Below are 26,540 nucleotides of genomic sequence, written 5' to 3'. Positions count from 1 at the left end.
TTTGCAGATCTGTAAGCAGAGAGATCCCTAACTTCATCTAACCTAAAGGCTTTACTGTACACAAGGGAAAGAAGGAATAGTGCAAGTTGATCCTCATATTCATGTTTCTTACAAGAAAGCTATTCACCAGTTGCACCAAGGTCAGAAAGAAAAGGTTCTCTGAGCTAAATGGTGTTACAAAGTTGTTTCTTGCTAAAGTATTCTCAATTTCTTGGGCAGCACAAGAGGATGCTGAATAAGTTATTGTTTTCTTCTTATACAAATTATCTCTGCTGTAGAATGCAAACCTCTAAGATGGAGCTTCAGGGACACTGGCAAGGCAAATTATCATGGAACCAGATGACCACAACACTATGAGTCTCAAAGACATTTGAATTCAGTGGGATTTAAGAACCTTAAAAACCTTGAAGAATATAGGCTAAGGCCGTCCGGAGCACGGACTGCTATGGTGCATGGTCCCTTTAGATTCTAATGCCTGTTTGGGGTCTTCAATGCTGCAAAACTATTAACAGTCACTAATGTCTTGTTTGCTAACAGTTGTAGTAAACGAAATCAAGGAATTAAGAGGCCCTTACCCAAAATCAACATAAACTCTGACTTGCCAAAACCAAATCAAAATAGAAATTAACCACATGACCTGGCACTTACAAGTTGAAAATTTCCCACAGGCCAAATCTTTCATGTCCTTTTCAGGCAATGTTCCCACTGACGTCCATGGGAGTTTGGCCTTAAAGGATAGCACATCATAGGCAGACATTCAAAGGAATCAAGCTAATGTACAGCTTTTTTTGCAGTTTCCAGCTCACAAGCAGAGTATAATAGTTTAAAAAGGTTTACAAGCCAGTCTTTGGGTAAAGTAGAAAAGCATCAGCATGACAGCATCGTGCAACACTGACCATAGAATAAGACACACTTGTTTCTGTATAGCAGTAAAACAATGAGGAGAAAAACAAATCCAGATTGGAGAGGAAGCAGTGTTTACTTTTTAATTACCTGGGTTGCACTGGTAAAGAACACACGTTCTGTGTACCTTAAATGTAAATTCACATTTGTTGGCTCACAAAAGGTTACACAGACTTTCCTATTGCATACCACTCAGTATTTCTTAGCTTTTACAGAAACAATCCAGGAGAACAAATTAATTCAATTACCATTGAAAACAGAAAGGAAAATGCACTTAATCTGCAACACCTGGGGGACTGGCGACATCATCTGAAAGATGTCTTGCATCTCAGGATTTACTAGGAAGGCACACAGTTGTGGAATCTTGGTTAAACGCCAGGCTGCTGTGTTATTGCTGAAGTGGAATGAAGCTTACCTGTCAAAGGCAGGTGCATTAGCTTCCAGACCTCTGTTAAGCCGTAGATGATGAGAACCCACCTAAATTAAAATATTGGAAAGAGAAGAAAGAGAAAATTAACTCCTTAAATTGCTAGAGTCCTAAATCACTAGATGTCTCCCTTTTTCCTTCAGAGACAAACATCTAACAGCACCAGACACCTCCAACAGTCTCCACACACCCACAGACACAATGCCCTTAATACAAAAGCCACAGCTTTTATTAGACAGCAACATTTACAATTACAAGTGAAAACACAATTATCATTAAGCAAAGGGATACCTACACATCTTTTTATGGCCAAACAACTCACATCCCTTCACCAGCTTCCTCTAGCAAATATCCCACACTGCCTCACACGAGTATGCTGTGTGCCCAGCATTCTCCCTGCCCTTCCCTTGGCAGAAAAGGCTGCAGATATGCCAGTTCCATGGGCTGTGTGTCCAGAGTTCTTTCATTATTTACAAAAACTAAAAAGCATCAGAACAGTCCTTTGAAAATATGAAGGATGAAATCCTGTGCCATCAATACTTTTAATACATATGTTAACAACAGTAGCCTCAAGCTCCTTTTGAATGCTAGCTACTGTTATTACAGTATGCAGAGGGCTTCATTCCTCTCCAAAAACTACACTGTTAATTATTTATAGGTTATAGGATCATGAATTTTTTCCTGTACTTCATCATCTTCCTTTGTTTTTCATGAGCTTGGTTGCAATTCTAACACCGGTGCCAGCACACTCGCATCCAAGGAATAAGAGTTGAGTATTCACCCACATAAATGAAAGCTGCATAATCTAATCCATATTAGGCAAAAAAGCAGACTGTGTCCTTACTAAAAAGTTGAAAATTCTGTTTTAACTAGAGATGCTACCCGCTAGCCAAAAATACTTGGGGAAAAGCTCTATGGCTTCATAACGTACAGAACTACAGTGCTGGATACAGCTATGCCATGGGCAGGATGTGTGCACAACCATATGGGCAGACCTGCATTATAAAAAGAAGCAAGTATTGCACTGGATGGTGCTAACAGAGAGAACACAGATCCTTTAGTCATCTTCCTTTTGCGCTAAATCCAGTAGTTCTGAATGGTACCTAGGTGCTAGATTTAATGATACAAAAGTATCAAATAACCTCTGAAGTATCTAAAAAATAACTTATATTAAGTACTCTCTCTACTAACATATATGCATATATGTCCATACTCATTCCAGTTGCTTATCCCGCTGTTAGGAGAATGCAAAGTGTGCTAGGACAATTCTTATTTGAGCTTGTAACTGTACTGTAAGTCACAGACCATATGTAACCCACTAGGCTTGATGCAATAGTCTCCTGATGGAACTCTACATCACTGCCTCGCAGAAGATCAGATTAGATCATCATCACCCTTTTGACTGAAATCTAGTAAACACCATCCAGACATTATACTTTGTTTCAAAGTAATGTGCTTCTTATATAGCTCCTGGTACCCCTAGATACTCCTATTTTATTGTGGAGGTCAATATCATCAAGCTAACTGGGCATCTCAGAAGGAAAGGTTGCTCCAAATCAAATTGAAAATGTTAAGGATATTGCTGTAAACTTCAGCTTCAGATATTAGGACACAGTTCCTTACAAATAGTTTCCTGTAGAGGCACACAAACACATGAATATGTTAACTACAGCCATTTGCCTGGTTTTGTTCTGTTTATCTAAACATGCAAAATTTTCTACAAAGCAAACCTAAAATGAAAGAGCTCAGCATTTTCACAGAATGAGCTTTGCAGCTCATTTAAAAAAACAATTAAATTTTATGTAACTTCTAAATTATAAATAGCGAGAGTGATAAGTAAGGTAGGCTTTTTGATTATTCTTTTACCTGAAGCCCCGGTTGCTCCCAAAACAGTGGAACAGAACCTCTGATCTGCACAAAGGAAGAGATGTCTTCATCCAAGTAAATGGTCTGCAAAAACAAAATAAAGGGAAGTTCTGCCGTTACCTCTACCAGTCTGTGACCCCTTCATCAGGTGACAGCTTAAGACACTGAACTCAAAGGGTAAAAAAAGTAAACCGTGTATCTCACTGTATCCACTTACTGCTCAGCCACTTTTCCATAGTCTCGCAGGCAGTGGAACAAAGCACAACGTATTTGCTTTCATGTTATCACAGAACATTCAATTCATTACTCACCAGAAATAAGAGAAAATTTAAAACATCACCACTGTCAAGAAGAGAGAAATCTTTCATCCACAATGAAGACAGATTTGTCCTACTGGTGAAGACACTCACGAAGACCAGCCATACACTCTCCCTCTGTCTCTCTCACAAAATTTAACTGTGCAAAATGTCATCGCTCCTTGTGACCGATGATGGGTAATGTCAGGTGTGGGATAAGCTTATCTCTTGCTTTATTTACTATTTCTTATTTCACTGCGTGTTGTGCCTTGTCAGAGTGTCCAAATAAATCTCAGTGAAACCAGCAGCTTTGCCACTCCCATTCTGAGATACAGTGAACAGCATGTGATCTACTTCTTTTCCAGGAGGCTTACAGTGAGAGGCTCCAACTCCCCATTTCCTTCCCTAACCAGATCTCACACTCTCCCTAAGTATTCGTTCTTATGATCACTGCCAACAAGCTGATTTTGAGTCAAATCTATGCAAAGTACAAAGACTGATTTCCCCCTTTGCCTTCCCCTTCCACCAGCCCCCGAGCAAAGCGTTACATTATATGTTAACTTAGCACAAAAGGTACTATCTTCAGATTCAGTATGACCACAGAGCAACTGCGCAAAGCCCGGCTCACTCCCCTAGCCTATACTTAGCAGTGGAATCCTGGCTGTTTTCCACCGGGGATACATGATACACATGATACGCATCTCCGTTATCTCATGCATGACAATGAGTCTTCTGCAGCCCTGCAGAGGAATGGTATCCAGGTCATCCAGGTAGCTGCTTCTCTAACCGCATCATATCATTTAGCACAACTGCTGCCAGCTGGCTAGTAGCTCCCAAAATAGAAAAGAACATGAAAATTGGTTACTCTACAGATTTAATATGGTTTGTGCTTTTGGATTTACCACTACATGTGCTGCTGGCTAGGTGGCTCAGGGGAAGTGCCTTCGTTTACCTTAACATTTTATCTTTATAACCACTATCAACGTACAATTTTTAGAGCTACCTGTGTGAAAAGAAGTATAGCTACACCAGAGAGGTGGGTATTTAAATATTCTGTCACCAGTTTTATTTAAATAATCTTTACAATATTTTTGCAGAGCACTTACAACTATCCCCATTTCACTACGATGAAAGATTTAAGTGGCTGTGTCAATGACAGTCTCAGTGTTAGAACAATGGCTAGCCCAGATGTAGTGCAAAACTGTATGTTTTGATGTTTTTAGCCTCATACCAATGAATTAAGAACCCTTCTCTGTTGCATCACATCCTAGCACAACCCTCTGCAAGAGAAAGGGAAGCCTTCTTGCGAGGCCTGCCTCACAGCCTGAGTAACGCAGCTCTAAAACATGCTCTCCCAGTGAAGTTTTCTAAACATTGCTGGTACCTGAGTGCAGGAGCTAATTACCATGGCAACACACTGGTGCACCTTTTCTTTGCGCTTCTGCACTCAGAGGAGTCCATCCTACAGGGATCTGGCCTACAGGAGGAGTGAGCAGGCCCACCTTCTTCCTCTTTATCACAGCCTTCCTGAGACAGGTCATACCAGCATGAGTCAGTGACTTCTAAACACTGAATCATCTTTTCACCCACAGTCATGGACCCAGAGGATGTAATGCTAAGGTAAAGCAAATTTGTGTAGCTCCACTGACAGCCCCAGCATTATCCTGACTCATACTAAATGAGGATCGGGTCCTGAATCCATGCAAAAAACAGTCAGGACTGGCTCACTTCAAAATTTGACAACAATCATCACCTTGGCAATGAATGAGTTGAAATGAAACATCTAATGATGACGATACAGACAGAGCTTTATGTGAAGCACAATTTGGCCACTCGAACAGCTTGCTACAGAGGATCAGTTTTCTTTACAGTCTTCTGGAACGTTCCTGTTTCCATAACGAACTGAAAAATCAACAGCTCAAGTATCCCTTTGGCCAGCTCTTTTAGAAATCCCAGCTGCAGATTAAAAGATAATAATAATAATTCTAGTTTTAATACCTGCAGTTTAACATCTTCCTGAGCTACAGTATAAATGGAAAGTACTTCATCAGTTATAGATCATGAATATATAACCTGCCTTCTTTATGCCAAATACAGAAGAAAAATACTGACCAAACATTTCTGCCTTTCTGCATTAACAGATGCTCATATTTCCACTTATTAGTGATTCAACATTGTAAGAGCAAACAGATGTTTGTTACTATAGTCACTCACATTTTCTGTTCACTGGTTTTCACCCATTACCTCTTCTAACTGTTTTCTGCTCTATTAAGCTGTCCATTTGGAGAACCGAACAACAACAAAAAGAATTCAAACTATCTGGGAATCATTCCTGTGATCTAAACAGGATGCCCACACCCTGATGTGATGGGCTGGGGGGTTCTCTGTCAGGTTGAGGTCTAATACAGTAGTCCCCTATGATGATAGGACATTTTAAAGAAACTGAAATTTTTATGCACATTGCCATGTAGCTTTTAGAAATTTAGATGAGGTTTTTGAACTGGGAGCATAGCCTCCCCAACATAGTCATTCACAAGAAAATTCTCCACATTAGCACGTTTTCACTTACAGGGCTCATCATTCTGTTCTCTGGAGCAAATCTGTGGTCTTTCACAATCCTCTCACCTCATTCTTGTGACCCAGATGAATCCAAAATTATTTTCTTCCAAGTTGCCAGTGAATTGGAAAAAGACCTAGAATTTTTTTAACGAGTGGGAGAATAACACCCTTTTCTGCCAGTCATTCCTTCCTAAACAGACTGTAACCATTTCATGAAGCATTACAACCATGCAAATCTTCCCCAAATTTCAGCAATACCCACTATCCTTCATTCACCACTCCAAGGAACATGACCTCCGATCTTAACATTACCTTCTACCATGTATGCCCCTTGACTTTACAATAATAGTGGCAACAGCCTTCCTACCAGTAGACCTGTTAAGCGAGCAGGTTGAAAGACTGAGACTAAGAAGACCTGCCAGTTCAGGAATGGACATAATCTTAACACCCATATACACTATAAGAAACGCCATTTGTTAAAATCTTAAATAAGCACTGATAATACATGCAGCTTAAAATTACATTCATAAATAAAAGATTCCAACTTCGTTGCTTATGCAATTCTAGCATTTATGCATGGATAAGTACAGAATTTATTTTCTCATATTCTCCCAAGCCTTGATCATTTTTTGTTCACAACGGCATGTTTTCTACAAGCGCATATATGTCCCACTTTTTTGTCGTTCTAGTTTTGACTTCATTACCCTGTCCTCCAGCAGATCTATTTCTCTTATTCTAAGGCACTACACAAAAGATGAACAGTCTTTAAGAAAAGAAACTGAAAGAAAAATAAACAGCACTTTATTTCTAGAATTTCCCTGTCCTCTGTTTTCCTTAAGTCATCGAGAAGAAATAACATCCAAGATCACACAGGTTTTTCTCTAAAAGTTCAACAACAATCAGTAACATTTTGGACAACACTTTGTCCTTAGGGTTGATACATAACTGCTAAATCCCTGTCTTTGGGCTTCATAAAATTATTGTGGAGTCTTATCTTTTATCTTAAATCCAAAATGACAGCAAGTTGTTGCCTACTTCCCCCAGGGAGAATGTTCATTCCTATCAAATCCTCAAAACACTTGAGGACTACTTCATTAATCTCAGAGGGTCTGGCCCATAGAACAATCCAATCCAGGTAGCTGGATGGATTTTCAGACACGTTTCCTGCAGTTTCCCACCCGACAACATTACAGCAACAGGATACTTAATCCATGGGGAGGACTTCTTTGTCTTGATAATAGATCGCTTGTCCTCTGACCTCTCATGTTAGAATTTTCCATGTTTTTCTTTCAACTTCTGTTGTCTTAGACTCTTCTTGTGGTCTCTTTTTCCAACTCCAGGTCCAAGGGTGATAGTGCTGACAGTTCAAGAGGATGTTTCTCAATCTTTCTCTTCTGTTGCATAGGGCCAGAGCTTGCCCCCATGATCCAAGGACCTTTCCTGGTAACACAAGCTTCATGCACAGGTACTGCTAGTAAACTGCTGAGCAAGAAGAAAACATCTACATCAACCAGCTGGTGTTCTAATCCCAGCATGCTCCTCCCATTCATCGCTTGGAATAATTTATTCACTAATCTCCATCACTCATCTTCATTAGAAGGAAAAAAATATCCAGTCACAACTTCCAATGGCAAAATGCACTACAGACGCAAGGGGCACAGAGGCACAGTCCACGATGAAATCACATGGCTTGTTATGGGATCCCCAGCTCTGCCACACAACCCATAAAGAGCATGGATAACAGATGGCCTAAACATACCTCTCCATGAGTCCCTTTAACTCAGACCACAGGATCCAAGGATGTACTTGCCAAAATAATCCTCTTTGCCCCGCCTGGGGCCATACTAAAACTTGATCCAGAAAATAAATTAGCCACATGATTGCATCCATTCCTCTCCTGGAGAGCTATCCAACACAGTCTAGGACTTATTGTGAAATAGGGATCATTTTTCTTAATCCATGCCTGACATTTTTTTCTTAAACTGGAAGAAAGGGAAGGTTAATCCAAATGCATGGCATTTCCTTCTAATGCCTTGTCAAGGTTTCCATTTTCCATATTGAACAGTTCCATGTAGGGGAAAACAACTGAAACCATTAATTTATCTTTGGTAAATTAGCATTGTTCCCCTTAAGTCACATACTAAGATATTGAGAGTTTAGCACAAGTCTTTGGAGGATAACTGGAGGAGGAGCTGAAACGTAAACAGTGACAGGCACACAAACTAAATGAAAAAAGCATGCTTGTTTCTCAACGCTATTAGCAGAAAAGAATTAAAAGAATGCCATACAGCCTCAACTTTAGGGGATTACCAGGGGAGGAAGAAAGGGTGAAGGGAAATATTTAAGATATCACTGGGAAACAGAGACTGATTTTAAAACTGCTTGAGGATTAACGGCAACACTGCAAGTAGAAAGGGCTACCATCCCACTACAAAATACTGCCAGCAGATCTGAAAGTACACATTAGAGGGATTTCAAAAAAGCTCTCTTTTCTCTTCCCTTCTTATTTTGTTTTTCTTTAAGTGTTTCCTACCATTTTTTCTTTCTTCTTTTGTCTTTGTAAAGACGCAAGCCAAATGACTAAATATCTGAAAGATCTACTAGTAGCTTTTTTTTTTTTTAAAAGCAAAAGTGAAGTGAGATATTTAACTTTTTCCCCCATCTTCTCAAACACTGTGAGTCACAGCAGTTAAGTGAGCCCACAAAAAATGACTCATTGCAGAGCTAAAATGCCACAAGGCTAACTCAGTGGGAGACAAAAGCATACCATTTATGCATAAAAGAACTGCCTGGAGATAAGATTAATTGTTTCTCCCTCTTCTAAAAACAGAAAAATGTTAGAAGTAATTCCTATGAAGGGGGAGAAAGTCCTGGCTTTTCAGAATCCTAGGGTGCTATTTATCCATGAAAGCACACAGCCAGCATGCCATTACACTGTACAGGCTGCAGCAAATAGAAACAAAATGTTATTCAGCCAAGATATTACCTCATAGGCGATTAGTCAGTAGTTTACTATGAAAGCAGGAGAGAGTTTATTCTAGGACTCTTCCTTCCTAATGGTAAGTGGATGCCAGCTTGAACTGGATCTCAGGCATCCCAGTGGTTAGCCCAACTTTGCTTTCTTAGGATACGCATCTTGGTAAAACTAGTGTTTATCACCATTAGCAACAGCAACCTTCTTTTCTCCTTTAAAAACAAAAAACAGGCAAAACCACACAATCCTTTAAAACTGCAAGCCCTTGTTATAATTTTCAACCTACTCAAGCCTTTCACCCTATAACCATTTCACTCTTGCGCTTTTGCTTACCCAATTGCAAAACACTCAAAAGCCTTCAGTCTTCCCACTTCACAGCAGCCCCTGGTTGAACAGGAACAAAGCACATCAGTTCCTGTGAAGAGCCTGACCCAACCCCAGCTAAGCGAAGCATTAGCAACCAACTACTGTTTTGCCACTCACCAGGAGCCAATCCTCAGGTTTTCTGCTGGGATGCAAAGGTCATCTTATTTTTCATGCTAATCATTTGCAACATAATGTACTCCAGGAATATAATTAAATAGAATGAGTTACTTATGACCCAGCTAGTGAGAAGGATAGTAGAAGTATTTCCCACAATTAGACAACTGTTAAGTGCAGTGCTGCCAATGTGAGACTGATCTGAAAGAAAGCTGACAACACTTCCTAACATTTTCTTTCCTCTGCATTTCAGCGAGAGAACATTCTTCAAACCCAGAGTAATGTAGATTGCACTAATGCTCATGAGAGGCACTCAACTAAAATAGTAGACTGTACCAAGTTATTACTTAAAATGGCATATGTCCCTTCTTCTGTTCCCAAGTTCCAGGGGAAAATTCCACTTTTTGGTAAGCAGACCTATCTGCATTTCTCAATGCACCGACAGACTTTCTAGAAAGATGTAGATGCTGCAGGACTTGACTTGCAGTTGCTTTGGAGCAGAGGCACAAAAGAGAATTATTAGCAGAGAAATCAGAGGCTGACATTAGAGACCCAAGCACTGCAGGGGAAGAGTTTGGCATTCAACAAGCAGAATTTGTGGAAGCCTGAACACTAAGTGGAAAGCTGCCATGCCAGCCTACTGAAAATACAGGCAAACCAGAAAAAGGAGGGACATGAGCAAATAGCCACCCACATCCTCGATAAGAACTCTGACCACTGGGCGGAAAGTCCCAATTATAACACTGTGCATGCTTTAAGCATGTCTTGGGGATCAAACCTCACCAGCAGACCGGGGAATACCAGTCTGCAACTCCTCCAAGCCTTCTGCTGAGCAACACAGGACTGTCAAGTACAAAGTAGCTCTACATGTGTCCCTAGGCAGAACCAGGTGAAAAGGTTAAAGCTGTACCATCAAGGCAACAACTTAGAGGAAATTTTGAAAGTGCCCAAACATTGGTGGATTTTGGACAAACAGGCCCCTGAAGGCATGCCTGCCTCATGCTGGGGGTAACAGAAAGAACAGCACTGAGTGTGAGCCACTACACTCACACAATGTCACAAGGAAATACCAGTGCAAAAGTATGGGCAGTTTTGAGGGGGTTTGCCACTCTCAGTGGTCAGGCACAGTCCTACAATGACACAGTTACAACTCTTTCGGAACAAGTAATGACACAACTACCTTAAGTATCTCTGTGCTTCACTCACCGTGTTATGTAGAGATGTCTCACCAGCCTCCCCTTACAGGCATCACCTAAGCAATCTACGTGCATTGTATGTGCACCTACATATATAGACAAACACACAGACATATAAAAACAATCTACGCTACATACAGTTTTGTAGGTGTGCCCAGAAAACACTAAAAACAACCAAATTTCAGGAGCAGGTCCTTGCCCTTTATTGAAAACTACTACCAGCCATTTATCTATTCTGCTTATAGAGACATCCATTTCTGTATGACGGTTCTGACTGCTAGTAATTACTACTTCTATTCAAAAAGGAAAAGATGATTATACTTGAATAAGAAAGCACTCATTTCAGCTGGCACAGAAGATTTCAGATTCTTCAGGGTCCATTGCTTTTTGTTCATTTTCAAGGTAGTAAGCTAAACCATGTGTAATAAAATCAACTGACTGTTACTGTGTTTAGCTGTGTCAATCAAGGGAGCCTGCTGAATGCCTTTCATCCATATATTTTGTCTCAGCACCAGCTGGAAATAAGGTTTTCACCATGTACATATAAAAACTGTGTCATACCACCTCTCACTGGAGAGAATCCCCCACAAAGCAAAGGGGAACGCAAAGCAAAGGCTCTTCCAAAATAAGTTGCACCAGAATTTGTCTTACTCTGAGAAGATGGTGTTTTTTCTCCATTTCTTTTCATTTGCCAAAGATGATTTGACTCCCAGCGCATACAGCTCCTTTGCTGGGCAGCTTCCTCTTAACTAGAATGATATATTTGAGAGCTGAGCATTTGTCTTCACCATAGCACAGCATACAAGCATACAACATCTATCTTCTATAAATGTTGTTCTCACTGGTCTGCAAAAGTCTTGTGAGGCAGGAAGTTAATAATCACCCTCACTTCATAGCTGAAAGACTTGCTGTACAAAGAAGTGACGGCTTCAATCCAAACATGGATATTTATGATCATAAGATTTTATGGGATTCTAATTGACTTCCTTAGAGTCAAAAGCGAATCTCAGCTCTAGTCTTTGCTGAAAATCACCCCCAGCATCCCTAACCGAATTCTTTTACATGAGTGTAGACATAGTTATGCCATTGTAGTGCAAGGGACTTTCAATGGCTAGTGAAGCAAACCTGGTGGTATGGACTAACAGAGATACCTAAAATGAATGAAAGAGAAATGAAGTGTAGAGACCATTACTTTATAGAAAAATCTTTCAAACTAGTTCTTCTCCAACATTCTATAGCATGGGAAACCTGAAAAATTTTAGAAAAAAAATATCCTTTAAAATGTATGCAGAATGTATAAAAGTGTGACATTTATTCTGGAACAGATTTGAAAACACTCTTTTGTTTAATAAATGGGCCTCATGACTGATAATTCTAAGCAAGTTTCATGCAATTGAGAAACTTACTGTTACACGTGTTGATTTCTCATTAATTAACACACAGAGCTCTCTGAATGGTTTAAAAACCTATGTCTATATTTCGCTACAAGATCAAATGACCAGACTTTCACATTCAGGAAAAAAATCAAAAGTATTAGTGAAAATTGTGTGCATGGAAAACTCAGAAACACAGAAAAAGAACAGATCACAAAGAAATGCTTAATGAGCAACAACAAATACATCTGTCATGCAATAACATATTAAATGTTATTGGAAAAAACACTTGCTGAACTCCTTTAATTCTTGTTGGAAACTCTGCGTCAATTAAACTTGAATGGACTGAATTATTCAAAGCTACTGGATACATCCGCTTACCTGCTCTGTCTCAACGAAGTTAGACACATGTCCATCATCATTGACCCCTCGAATGTGAAACCGGGCACCAGCTCGCTCACAGCTGATGCGAGAGATGAGGCAGGCTTTTGCCTTCTTGTGGGAAGCATAAACAGTGCGAATGTCCACTACACCACAGATCACTTTCAGCAACCAGTCAGAGCAGTTCACCTGGCAGTGTTTGAAGGGCACATGCAATAGTTGGTTCCTGAAAGGTTCAGCATACAGATACATTACTGAATAAAATAAGACAGGTATGGGTGCCACCCCACAACAATCACTGATTTAAGCAATTAATGTTTTGTACCTTTATCCAAAACCATGAAATATCAGGAAGAAATCCTTGTGAACTACTACAGTGAACAGAACATGGCAAATTTTAATAGCACAGCTACCATCAAAGTGCTGTCCTTATATCTTGTACCTCTGTCTTAAAAATTGAGATGCCAATGTCACCTCTTTCAGCTTCAGAAATACATTTATATTTAGTAATCTTTTTCATAAATTACAGTGCTGTCAAGCTAATTACTTTTTGACCAGTACTGTCCAGACCTTCACATACACTACAGGATGAAGACACATTTTAAAACGCACCAGGATTTTCAGGAAAATTTTTCCAAGCAGAAACTAGACCCATAAGTCAATGGAGATATTGCAAAAAGTGCTACAAAATTAAGAGGAATGTCTGGTTTAACCTTCACTTTGTTTTATGATAAACAACCCAAGAAACCTAACATGCCTGATTAACAGTGATGCTAGTCTTTTCTATTATGATGGTTTTCCTCATTTCATTTTTCAAAATGTGCCTTTAGTCACAGACGAGGGCCCTTTTATGATCATTTATTGCTCAACAGCAGATCTGTACAAGAGTTATTACATCTAGTGAACCCCGAAGAATTGTTCTTCTAGAGCACAGCATTTCTCTGAAAAAGGTGCAAGTCATTCTTACATTTTTAAACTAAATATGTAACCAAAAAAGCAGCTCTAAAACAATTTTTGGTATGTCTTCCACCTCCTCCTCCTAGCTCTATTCACAGAGGAAGTCCTCACTCTGATAAATTCCAGCAGAATTTTTTTGTTGTTGCAGTTCATTTAACAGGCAGTCTGTGTTGCTTATAACTAAGGTCATCTGGCACTTCTCATCATGTAACTATTTATTCCATTGTTCACTTTTCTCAAGAATCTATTGTTTTGTCTGAAATCTCCCATATCACATAACTGCCTCAAGATAAATTTTCTTCGGAACATCCTTCTGCCCTAAATATGATGCTGTCGCCATTCATCCCTGTTCTACAACATAAAAGAAAGTGGAACCTCTTCAAGGCCTACCTCTAGATTAGCCAGAAGTAGCAAAGAAAGAAAGTTCAAATACTTATCTTCCAAGAAGAAAAGTTTCAAAATACTGTACAGGTAAAAAGAGTTGCTTTAAATGTTGTTTCTTTATTAAGGGATATTGCCACCTTAGGAGTTTCATCACTGGAACACAGCTTGTTTGTGCTACGTGTCTAACTTGACATGCTTGGAGAGCTTTTTGAGAGGGATGCATAATTAGCACAGTTGAAAGCAAGTTTTATATATCTCTGTTCTGAGTTAAACTCAAAACACTAGATCTTACCAGTCAAACTCACATCACAGCTAGAAAGATTATTTAGCCTGAATGAACTGCTCTCTCATGTTTATTTATCATCCATTATAACCTTTTTTGCTTATTTAATATTCACCTACTTTGGGCCACAAGACTTATCACATGTTCTAGCAGCACACCCACATTTAACTCTGCCAGTAATTTTCCACCTACATCATATAACCCTCATTTATTTCCAGTACAGCTATGCTTCCTGTATGACTATCTTTTTGTTTAAAAAGAAAAAAAATGAGGGTATAGGAATTCAAGCATTCTGCCAGAACTTGTAAAGCAAACAAACTGAATTACACATCAACGGTGAACCCAGTTAGGGAAGACAAACCCCAGCATTTGTGTGTCGACCAATACTTACCACAACAAGAAATACTTCTTCTTTGCTTTATAAGCACAAGAAAGTAAGTAGTACAGAGCAGCGTATGACAGGAGTTTCCTTCTATGCAATAAACATTTACACTGAGCTACAAACATATTAATATTGATGTTTTCAACATAAAAACTAGGACACATTATTGAAACATTAAAACTACAGACTTGAAACACATACACTTTTAAGAAATAAAAGATACTTCAGCACAGATGATGCGATTTATGAACAGTTCAAGTGCAGGTTTCTATTAGATAACTTTTAAAGCAAATTATTAAAAAAATGCAGGGGAAACTATTCATGACATACAGAGACATGTTTCTATAATGTGAGCAATACATCTCGTGTTTCCTTCTTAAAAACACAAAATGTCCAGTTATTAGAACTGCATTTCACTATCAGATTAGTTTTAATTAAACGGAAGTTACTTGTTTGACCCAGGTTTACCATAATTCACTAAGGCCACATGCCCAGTAAAATGACACGACAGTGAAATGAAAGGAGGTGCACCTGATATGCATATGCTCATTTCCCTCTGAGAATGTTTGACCAGTAAGATCCAGCTGGGGATGACAGAAGACTTTGGTATAACATGCAGTACTAACCAGAAGAACGAGTTACCAGATTCATAGTGGTTATCACCCTGCTTCTGAGCCCGCACAGTCAGGTCAAAGTTTGAGCCTGCATTAGGCCAGGAGAAATAGAACATCCCAGAGTTCAGTATTTTCTTCAAGGCAGTAACGCGCTCCTCTTCCTTGGTTTCCTCCTGGAGAGGACAGAAATCTGTTGCAGTAATTTTGTAAACTTCAGCGTCCAGGATTTTTCCCACCGACGTACAGCCTGTCACCAGGACCAGAAAGTGCAGCCGAGTGTTACCTAGAAGGCGATAGTTACAAAGGGTTACAGGAAGACACAGGCTATGCCATTTCACATCAGTCCTGTCACATGCAATGCTGTCAGGGCTCCAGCAGAGGCCAGTATCTTTGCTTCAGAAGAAAACAAATACAAGCAAGCACAGGGCTTATGTTCGTTTACATTACTGAATTCTATTTGACTGCAGGTGAGTGCAATTGCATAATATTCCACAATTCTTACACATTCCCATCCTTTGCTCATTAGAGTGTGTTACTTTATGAACTGCAATGAGCTTGGTGCTGGGACACGACTCAAAAATCAAATTTCACCACCCTAGAGAACTATAGTTGTCACTGGATTTGATTGAAGGGAAAGGTAAAAGACTGGTCATTTATGAGATAAAGTGTATTCCCCACTATGGATTTTTCAAGTGACTTCTGAATTTTAAAGATATGAAGCATTCAGATTTCTTACTGGCTTCAGCTGAAGCTGAGTGTGTTCAGCCATTCAGAAAGTTTCAGTATTACCAGTTCATGAGATTTTGATTTTTATGTCACAAAAAAGTGTACATGATTAGATGACAACCTCAGTTATTAATAAAAAGAATTCCAGCTCTCACAGCTGTGAAGCAAAATGTGAAATCATGAAGCAGCTGAACTTCAGGGCCCCAAAACTAGAAAATACATTTTGAAGCTTGAGAGCACCACTCTAATCAGATCTTATGCACGCAGCAAGATTTCAGCCTCTGCTCATTCTCTCTGAAATGATAAAGTAATTAAGAAACAGTAACACATTTGTTCTGAAAACACTGATTTTGCTAGGAAGAAACTGTTTGGTTTACTTAAATTGGCCTCTGATGGAGACAATGTCATCTTATTCATACCAGTTAGTAAGAAAAAGTAGAAGTGAGCCAAGATTTATTGCTCTAGCATAACAGAAACAACAGCTGACTTGCCAAGAGCAAGCTAATTAGCTAAGGGCACAGTGACAGTCAAGGACAGCATGGTTTCAGACAGCAAAAGGAACGCTTTGTAGGACCGCTCTTCAACCCTGCACAGTGGCCCACTGTCTGAAAACGCAGACCAACTCTCATGCAACAATTATTTTTTTTCTGAAACACCAGCAGGTGAGTCCTTGCCTCTAGGTCACAGGATTGCCACAGAAACTTCAGTTAGGGGTGGTTTTCAACAGGGCCAGAATATTTGCGTAGGCACGTGGGACTGGAATGGCAGGACAAGATGGGAGATTAGATCTTATTCATTCTGTTCTGCTGACTCCAGTTTTACATAAAGGCCAGTGTAGGTGGTATTTACTAAAAAGCTCTGTTCATCACATTTCTTTCTGTAACAAGGGTTTGCTGTGTTCTCCTTCCTGAGTGTTTTTAAGAAGTACGTCCTCTGTACTTTTCTAGATGACATCATAGTGAAGGGTTAGAAATACATAAAACGTGATAGTTTATTCCTCCTTCGCACATGACGGTGCATAAGTATATAGGATTAAGCATAGGAGATACATCGGTTATCACCATGGTAGTTCATACCTGACTAAATACTGTCTTGCAGCCTCCAGAAGGGTTTAGGAGGAGTTAGCTGTCTCTCAGGACAGCTAATAGCTTCTGTGACTTTGCTGAAACCATGCAAAACTGATCAGCTTAAAGTAAACTTCACTCACGAGAATCTGGAAGCAGTGTATAGAAACACTATTAATATCACAGAATTTTCAGAGTTGGAAGGGACCTCTAGAGATCATCTAGTCCAACTCCCCTGCTAAAGCAGGATTGCCTAGAGCACATTACTCAGGACTGCCTCCAGGTGGGTCTTGAAAATCTCCAGAGAAGGGGACTCCACACCCTCCCTGGGCAGCCTGTGCCAGTGCTCTGGCACCCTCACCGTAAAGAAGTTTTTCCGTGTATTTGAACGGAACTTCCTGTGTACTAACTTGTGCCCGTTACCCCTCGTCCTGTCACTGGGAACCATTGAAAAGAACCTGGCTCCATCCTCCTTCAACCCACCCTTTAGATACTTGTACGCCATAATAAGGTCTCCCCTCAGCCTTCTCTTCTCCAGGCTAAAGAGTCCCAGCTCTCTCAGCCTTTCCTCATAAGGCAGATGCTCCAGTCCCTTAATCATCTTAGTTGCCCTTCGTTGGACTCGCTCCAGCAGTTCCCTGTCCCTCTTGAACTGGGGAGCCCAAAACTGGACACAGTATTCCAGTTGTGGCCTCACCAGTGCAGAGTAGAGGGGGAGAATGACCTCCTTCGACCTACTGGCCACACTCTTCCCTATGCACCCCAGGATTCCATTGGCCTTTTTGGCAACAAGGGCACATTGCTGGGCCATGGATAATTTACTGTCTACCACAACCCCCAGATCCTTCTCCTCCGAGCTACTTCCCAGCAGGTCCGCCCCTAACCTGTACTGGTGCCTAGCATTCTTCCTCCCCAGGTGCAGGACCTTGCACTTGGTTTTGTTGAACCTCAGTAGGTTCTTCTCTGCCCAGCTCTCCAGCCTGTCCAGGTCACGCTGGATGGCAGCATGGCCCTCTGGGGTGTCAGCCACCCCACCCAGTTTGGTAGCATCAGCAAACTTGCTGAGGATACGCTCTGTCCCCTCATCCAGGTCATTAACATCCACTGGTTACAGGCCTCCGACTAGACTCTGTGCCGCTGATCACAACCCTCTGAGTTCTGTCCCGCAGCCAACTCTCAATCCACCTCACTGTCACCTCATCTAGCCCATACTTCCTCAGCTTCCTAATGAGGATGTCATGGGAGACAGTGTCAAAAGCCTTGCTAAAGTCAAGGTAGATGACATCCACGACTCTCCCCTCATCCAGCCAACCAGTTATAACATCATAGAAAGCTATCAGATTGGTCAAGCATGATTTACCCTTGGTAAATCCATGTTGACCACTTCCAATAACTTCCTGTTCCTCAATGTGTTTGGAGATGACAACCAGAATGAGTCGCTCCAATACCTTCCCAGGGACAGAGGTGGGACAGAGGTGAGACTAACTGGTCTGTAGTTCCCTGGGTCCTCCTTCTTGCCTTTTTTGAAGATCGGAGTGATGTCAGCCTTCCTCCAGTCCTCAGGCACCTCTCCTGTTCTCCATGACCGTTCAAAGACGATGGAGAGTGGTCTAGCAATAACATCCGCCAGCTCTCTCGGCGCTCGCGGATGCATGCCATCAGGGCCCATGGACTTGTGAATGTCCAGCTTGGCCAAGTGTTCTCTGACACGGTGCTCCTCAACTGAGGGAAAATCTTCCTCTCTCCAGGCCTTCCCCTTTGCCTTCAGAGTATGGGATTCATGAGGCACAGCTTTAGCAGTGAAGACCGAAGAAAAGAAGGCATTCAGTAACTCTGCCTTCTCTGTGTCTTCCACCACTCGGGCACCTGCCTCATTCACCAGTGGGCCTACATTTTCCCTCGTCTTCCTTTTTCTATTGATATACTGAAAGAATCTCTTCTTATTGTCTTTAACTGCAGTGGCCAAGCTGAGTTCTGATTGAGCTTTGGCCCTTCTCATTTTCCCCCTACATAGCTTTGTTATATCTTGATAGTCCTCATAAGTTGCCAACCCCCTTTTCCAGAGAATGTAAACTTTCCTTTTTTTCCTGAGGTCCAGCCAAAGTTCTCTATTTAGCCAGGCTGGTCTTCTTCCCCGTCTGCTCATTTTTCGAGACAAGGGGATGGCCTTCTCCTGCGCTTTTAAGAGCACCTGCTTGAAGTATGCCCAGCCTTCCTGCGCACCTTTGCTCTTCAAAACTGCCTCCCAAGGGACACTCTCAACCATGTTCCTAAACAGGCTAAAGTCTGCCCTTCGGAAATCCAAGGTGGCAGTTCTGCTGGCTCCCCGCCTTACTTGATCAAGAATTGAAAATTCTATCAATTCATGATCACTCTGCCCAAGGCGACCTCCAACCTTTACATCCCCCACAAGACCTTCTCTATTAACAAACAGTAGGTCCAGTAGGGCACTTCCCCTAGTTTGTTCCTTCACCAGCTGTGTTAGGAAGTTGTCTTCCACACACTCCAGGAACCTCCATGACTGTTCCCTCTCTGCTGCGTAGTATTTCCAGCAGACGTCTAGGAAGTTGAAGTCCCCCACAAGAATAAGGGCAGATGATCGTGAGACCTCTGCCAGCTGCTTATAGAATACTTCGTCGGCTTCTACATCCTGATTGGGAGGTCTATAACAAACTCCCGTCACGATGTCTGCCTTACTGCCCTTCCCCTTAATTCTTATCCATACACACTCAACACTGTCATCCACACTGTTAAGTTCCAGACATTCAAAACTGCCCCTAACATAGAGGGCCACCCCACCACCTCTCCTTCCTTGCCTATCCTTTTTGAAGAGTTGGTAGCCATCAATTACAGCACTCCACTTGTGTATGTCCTCCCACCACGTTTCTGTGATGGCAACTATATCATAGTTTCCTTGCTGTACAATGGCCTCTAGCTCCTCCTGTTTATTTCCCATGCTGCGTACATTAGTATAGATGCACTTCAGCTGGGCTAATTGTCCTGCCACTTTCTTGGGGGGACAAGCCCTAATTCGCACCTGATCATACTCAGACACTACTGTAGCTACCAAATTATCACTACCCCTCATGTCTTTGCTGTCACACAATTCACCATCCCCCACCATCACTGGGACAGGCTGCAAGACCTTGCTAACACTTTTACCCAGATGCACTGGTACGCTTCTCCCAGGCACCGCTTTTGTAATCCTGGTTTCATCCCCATCCCCCTTCAAACCTAGGTTAAAGCCCTATAGATGAGCCCTGCTAGCTCTTGTCCCAGGATCTTTCTTCCCCTTCGGGTTAGGCTTCCCCCACCTGTTGCCAGCATGCCTGGTTTCCTGTAGATGAGCCCATGATCAAAAAAGCCAAAGTTCTGCCGGATACACCAGTCTTGGAGCCAGGAGTTAATTTCCTGACTCCTCCTATTTATCCCCTGGTCAACCCCTGCAAATGGTGGGATAGAGGAGAACACTATTTGTGCTCCCAATCCCTTAACCAGCCGTCCCAGGGTCCTAAAGTCATTCTTCATTGCCCTTAGACTTCTGGTACCATCACCACCTACCTGAAATATCAGTAGTGGGTAGTAATCTAATGTCTTAACCAGGGAAGGGAGTTTTCTCCTTATGTCCTTAATTCTGGCCCCAGGGAGGCAGCTAACTTCCCTGTGGGATGGGTCCGGTCTACAGATAGGGCCCTCTGTTCCCCTCAGAAGGGAGTCACCTACCACAGTTACCTTCCTTTCTTTCTTGGTTGAGGAAGTCCTGAGGCGGCGGGGTGAGTGCCCAGCACTGGGGGCCTCACTGGATGGATCATCCTTTCCATCCTCAATTGCCTGGTCTTCGAATTCCAAAGCCCCATACCTATTCTGCAAGGGCAATTGGGATGGTGAGGGGGGCTGTGAGGGGTTCCGCTTGCCTCTCCGGGGAGGGATCTGACTCCACTCCCCCTTATCCCTTAAGTTCTCTCCTTCCGCCTGGTGACAGGAGGGAAGGGGATCATCCACTTCCAATGGATCATCCACTTCCAATATGCCTTACTACCAGTCAACTTAAGGCAGAGAAAAGCAATAGTCACAGACTCAGAGAGCTGTCTGGCTAGGACTCTGAGACAAAGAATACAAGCACTTTCATTGGCTTCAGTGACCTTAAACTTTCCTAAAGGGTTCAGAAGAGATCGAATGGGCAAGTCAACATTAAAATCGCCAAAAAGAACAATTCAATAATAGTGAGCTTGTTATCTGTGTTGCTGTCCTTTAAGGAGCTTGTAACTGGTGGAAAACAACTGGATCTAAACAAAGCAACTCTTTAGTTTAAGGTGGGAACGAGAAGGAATAAAGCATGACAGAAAAGCAAAACAAAACTACACAGTTTTGCCTTATCTAGAAACTTGCTGTCCCTTAGCAGAGACTCTTGATTCTCTTTACTACCTCTTCCACTCAACCACTCATCAAAATGGAAGACACATTTACACATGTAGAAGTCCAGCATCTCTACTACCCCAAATCAATAGCTAATGAGCTCAAAAACAGTAAATCACAGCTAAGAAGCTACGGTATTGTCCCTGAAGCATCAGGAGATCAATGGCTTTCTGAAACTGTAATACTTTGTCACGCCACTGTGCAGTAACCCCATGAGAGAGTTGGGGTTGTTTAGCCTGGAGAAGAGAAGGCTCTGGGGAGACCTTATAGCAGCTTTCCAGTATCTGAAGGGCACCTACAAGAAAGCTGGAGAGAGACTTTTACAAGGCCATGTAGTGACAGGACAAGGGGTAATGGCTTCAAACTGGAAGAGTGTAGATTAAATTAGATATCAGGAAGAAATTTTTCACTATGAGAGTGGTGAGGCACTGGAACAAATTGCCCAGGGAAGTTGTGGATGCCCCATCCCTGAAAGTGTTCAAGGCCAGGTTGGATGGGGCTTTGACCAACCTGGTCTAGTGGGACGTGTCCCTGCCCATGGCAGACGGGTTGGAACCAGATGATCTTTAAGGTCCCTTCCAATCTAAACCATTCTATGATTCTATGATCTCTAAAGGTCCATTTCAACCCAAATCATTCTATGATCCTATACACACAGAATAACTTTCCTTACAATACTCCAAAGTATGGAGCAGCCTTCATCCTTTATGCACTTTTCATGATGCCTTTGAACAGAGGCAGGCTGGCAACGGAGTTTACAGTGTTATGCCTCACATTTACAGCCCAGAAAACTGGAGAAAGACAAAAAGGAGGAAAACAGACAAACGTACTTAAGGTACAATAAAGCTAGCCTGCTTTGCCTCTTTGTCCTCCTAGACTGCTCTGTGAGCTGAGGTGGTCTTCAAATCAACTCCAACCTCTCTGATTTGCTTAAATCACTCTGGTTATGTTACAGAAGAGCCAGAATGCAGAAATCCTACAACACCACAGCCCCAGCTTAACACAAATCTCTCTAACCCCGTGCCTTGGAAAAAAGTTCCAAGCCCTGTCCCCCTGATATAACCTTCATTCCAGGTGATATTTGGACAGTGTCCCTGGGAATCAGCTCTGGGCTATCACTGTACTGTCTGAGGGAGGAAGATCCTTGCCTGGTGCACATGCTGCTCTTGGCACAAGGAGCAAGCTAATCACAATATCCTACTGACAGCACTCAAGCCTGTGCCCTGCGCCATTTTTTTCACAGCACAAATGTAGCCACAGGGTTCTGAGCAGAGGTAGGGCTCCTGTCAGCCCTTCATCTTTTTAGAACCTCCCACAGCAAAATTAATGCTATTAAAACACTACTCTGCTATTCATCTTTTAATTGTTTCTCCATTAAGGTCTAAGAAATTACCCACCACTAAGATATACAGCTATACCCCGTGAAATACAGCTTTCCCCGTCTTCCCTCCTTTGCCAGCAACATCAGTTTATGTCTGAGAACCTCTTCTTTCAATCCCAAATCTGTTTTCTCATGCTGTCTTGCCCCAAATGTCTTTCCCCTTAACCCAGGCTGCTGATGTTTTTAAATATATTGATAACTACATTTGACAAGTTTGTGATAGAAATGATAACTGCACTACCTCCACTCATGCTTTCACTTAGGCATTTTGTCAGACTGAAAATGCTATTCCAAGGAATAAAACAAAAGCATTACATATCCAAATAGTACCTAAAATGGCAGACGCCTAATATTATCAGCCACAGGAAAAATGCTTCTGCTTTTTTGCCAGTCATTGAAACTCATTATTATTATTATTATTATTATTATTATTATTATTATTATTATTATTACAGATATACTAAAGCTAAAAATCAGACCATTTACTTCTAAATTTAAACTTTAAGGAGTCAATGTGGTTTCTTTTCTGGTATGTAAATGTCAATAAGCCATAATCTTTCCTGTTGAAAATAGCTATGTAACATGAAAACAGAAGTATCAACCACAAACCTATCTAAATGCTCTTAAATTTAAGGGTAGAAATTGCTTCAATTGCTTCAATCGGGACAGATGCTGCTACTGAAGCAAGTAATTTTTATAAAATGCAAAATTAAAATCAACTTTCTCCATTTCTAAACAGAGCAGATGCTACGTTATTTGGTAACTGTTCATTCATTGCAAGGAAAGCAACATTTTTAGCTGACGAGAATTTACTGAAAAATTCTTTTCATTCCTTAACAATTCATTTTTTATTATCCGATAAATCTCACAACAGAATGCAAGAAGTTGCATTTCTGGTTTACTAGACCCACCACACACACCCCAAAAAAAGAAAAAAAAAAAAAACAACCAACCAACCCAACCAAAAAAAAAAAAAAACGAACAAAAACCCCTGCCATCAACACAACACATAATTTCCTATGCTAGGTGGATTTATGAGGCCATGACACAAGAAAAGAGGAGGTTTTTTAATTAAATTGGTTTTCCTGAGCAAACTGTGAAAATATCACAACTTTAATGAAATAGATCAAACTGAAACACACAGACATTCCTTAAAGCTAGAAGGTATTTCCCCTTAAAACAGTTGAGACTATTCCTTTAATCCCTGCAGCCTTAACTTTTCAAAACTGCAGCTCACTACGATTTCCAATCCTGTAATTATATAAAAAATACTACTCCTTTTAAGTTTCCTGTGAACTACAAACTGTTTTTATGCAAGCAGCACTTGAAGTGACTAACATCAGTCACAACAAAAATGCATCACACGGTCCAGTCCAATTCACCCGGTGGCAACATTAGGAAGAACATTATGGGGTTACAGCCTCTAAAAGGAGCTAAACCGTATTCAAGGTATTTATGTTTGTTCTGTCCAGAACAGCAACAGCAACATGGAAAAAAGAAATACTAAAGCCATGAAACGAGCAGTCACCCCTTAAGTGTAACTCAAATAAGTCAGGAAGCTGAGTTTTAAAATGCTGGCAGTGCATCCTCAAGACCAAAGGGAGAATTAACACTAAATCAGTTTCCTAAAGTCAGTGGCTCTGCCAGTACTACCACTGCAGACTGTCTATGGAGGCTCCCTGCATATCTGGAATAGGAGAAAGGCCAAACTCCAGTCTTTTTTTCTCAAAAAAGGAGCCCAACAGTTCTTACAAAAAAAAAAAAAAAGTAATTAATGGAAGTACACTGGGTGGAAAATTTATGGTAATTTTCCTTTGATTTCATGTGCAGTACAGTAGCAGAAAGCATGGTACCTTCAGCTGACAGCTGCAAAGTGCATGATGAATGGGGCCAGCACTAAGGCCAATAAAAAGCAACCCCAAAAAAATAGGAAACTGTTTCCTGTGAAGTGATCAAGGCTCCAGGTCTGGCTCTTATGCTGCACTTTGTACCAACAACCACATCAGCTGCAGAATACTTACCGAGCTCCCACCTTGGAAAACAACCTTCTTTTTTAAAAAAAAACAAACTTTCACAGGTAGTTTAATGTACAATCCTGCTCCATATTAGCCTTTCTAAACTTTACACATAGATGAAAGTGATTTAGGAACATAAGAACTGCAACTGATGATAATACCTGTGAAAATGTCCCTCATTTCCTTAAGATGCAATCCGGAATGTTTTAGAGAAATCTCTGAAATCATTTTAGAGCAAGAAGTGAAGTGTTCCTTACTGGTCATGCTTTCCACAGCAACACATCTATGAAAAAGCAAGACCCACCTACAGCACTAAAGAAAAAAAAAAAAAACTTTCAAAACTTACGCACCAAATTTTGATCTCAGAGATGGGTATAAATGTTCATGCGTCATGACCACGATCATTATTTTGCTCCGTTACAGCTATAAATCACTACAACCATCTGGTAAAGAACACTTTCGAAGAAATGTAAGAAATGTTTTGCTCACAGTGATATGTACTGAATGCCCTTTTATTAGGTTGCACAAGGGAGGCAGAGGATGGAGAATATTTGGCATAGAAACAAGACAAAAATAACTTGCATCCATTTTTTCAAAAGGTCTTGTGAAACCAACTACTTTAATCCAAGTTGAACAGGAAACACAGTTCTTGTACGTCACACCCTACAATAATAAGCTGCAGATTCTGTATTTAACCCGTCTACATGACTCAAGGCAATTGTTTCCCCTGCAGTTTATGGGATGACTTTAGAGTTGCCTGTTATGAGCTGCAGTGAAAAGGAGGCAATATTAGGTTCTTATTTTGTCCTCCTTAACTGTAATTATTTCACTCAAGGCTGTTTCTTCCTTTAAAAAAATAATTCACTCCCATTTTTTGCTCTTTCTCCTTCCAACACAGTCATGCCATTGCCTTATGTTCCCTCAGTCTGTTCCATCTCCACTCCACACATACTTCCACTTCACTTTATAGTCCACTGAAAAACAATTTGCAAGGTATCTTTGCCTCTCATCTGCCTTCAAAATTAGCAACAGAACACAGCAGATGAGCTGATTCTAAGCAACTAGCTGAAAATCTCCAAGGAAATCTATAGCAGAATTATGAAAATAACCAAGGCTTTCCAAACTACAGTTTTAGCGTCAAAGATACTCTTTCTCCCTCTTCTAAATACAATTACATATTAGGAAATGTTCTAAAGGAATAGAAAACAGGTACTTATTTGTCCTTTTTTGCCTTTGAAACATCTTCTTTTCAACTACACATCATGTATGGGGAAGAGCAAAGGTATATACACAAATGAACTTGGGCTGCACCCCCAAATACAACAGATGTATTAAACTAAACAACCTGTGTGGTGATGGTGTCAAAATACTACCTTATATACGTTCCCCTTCCTGACATCACAGTGTCTAAAGCAAAGACTGCAAAGCCAGCTCTTTTAATGCTTTGCTTAAGATGTATTTGCCACTGCTAGATCTTCTTTGGCAGCGAAATCTTGGCTGAGAAACAGCTCAGAAACACTGTACAATTCATTCTGCTGCCATCCATCTCACGGAAGAAAGCAGAAGAACTTAGTGAGTCATGTTAACAGACATAAGCACACAGAAGTGAGTGTTATTACTGGTGGGAAACATTAACTTTGTGAGTCAGTTTCACATATTTCATCTACTTTCTTGTGAAAAGCACGATCTACTTTGGCAGGCATACAATGTGATTTATTTGGATTCCTAAGTAGCAATATTTACAGATTAATTAAAGTGCTCAGAGACATCTTTCATGGCTTGAAAAAAAGTCTCCCCTTCTGCTCTACAAATATACTCTTTTAATATCCCAGTGGAATGTACTTTCACAAATAATTTCAGCTA

At 41.0% G+C, this 26,540-nt stretch overlaps 1 protein-coding gene across 1 annotated transcript in view; it reads right to left on the bottom strand.

The window, feature by feature from the left end:
* The window catches only part of SYNJ2 (synaptojanin 2), a 78,485-nt gene that overhangs the window by 35,115 nt on the left and 16,830 nt on the right, over nt 1-26,540 (bottom strand). Inside the window, exons 3-6 of the mRNA XM_082481396.1 lie at nt 15,088-15,358; nt 12,456-12,681; nt 3,197-3,280; nt 1,319-1,380 (exon numbers count right to left, since the gene is read on the bottom strand). Of these exons, the coding sequence (XP_082337522.1) occupies nt 1,319-1,380; nt 3,197-3,280; nt 12,456-12,681; nt 15,088-15,358 (643 nt within the window). The remainder of the gene's footprint in view (nt 1-1,318; nt 1,381-3,196; nt 3,281-12,455; nt 12,682-15,087; nt 15,359-26,540) is intronic.

The sequence above is a fragment of the Vanellus vanellus genome (genome assembly GCF_965231255.1).
Source record: "Vanellus vanellus genome assembly, chromosome: 3".
NCBI classification, from domain to species: domain Eukaryota; kingdom Metazoa; phylum Chordata; class Aves; order Charadriiformes; family Charadriidae; genus Vanellus; species Vanellus vanellus.
Note: the sequence above shows the minus strand (reverse complement) of the source record. Positions and strands in the feature narration are given on the sequence as shown.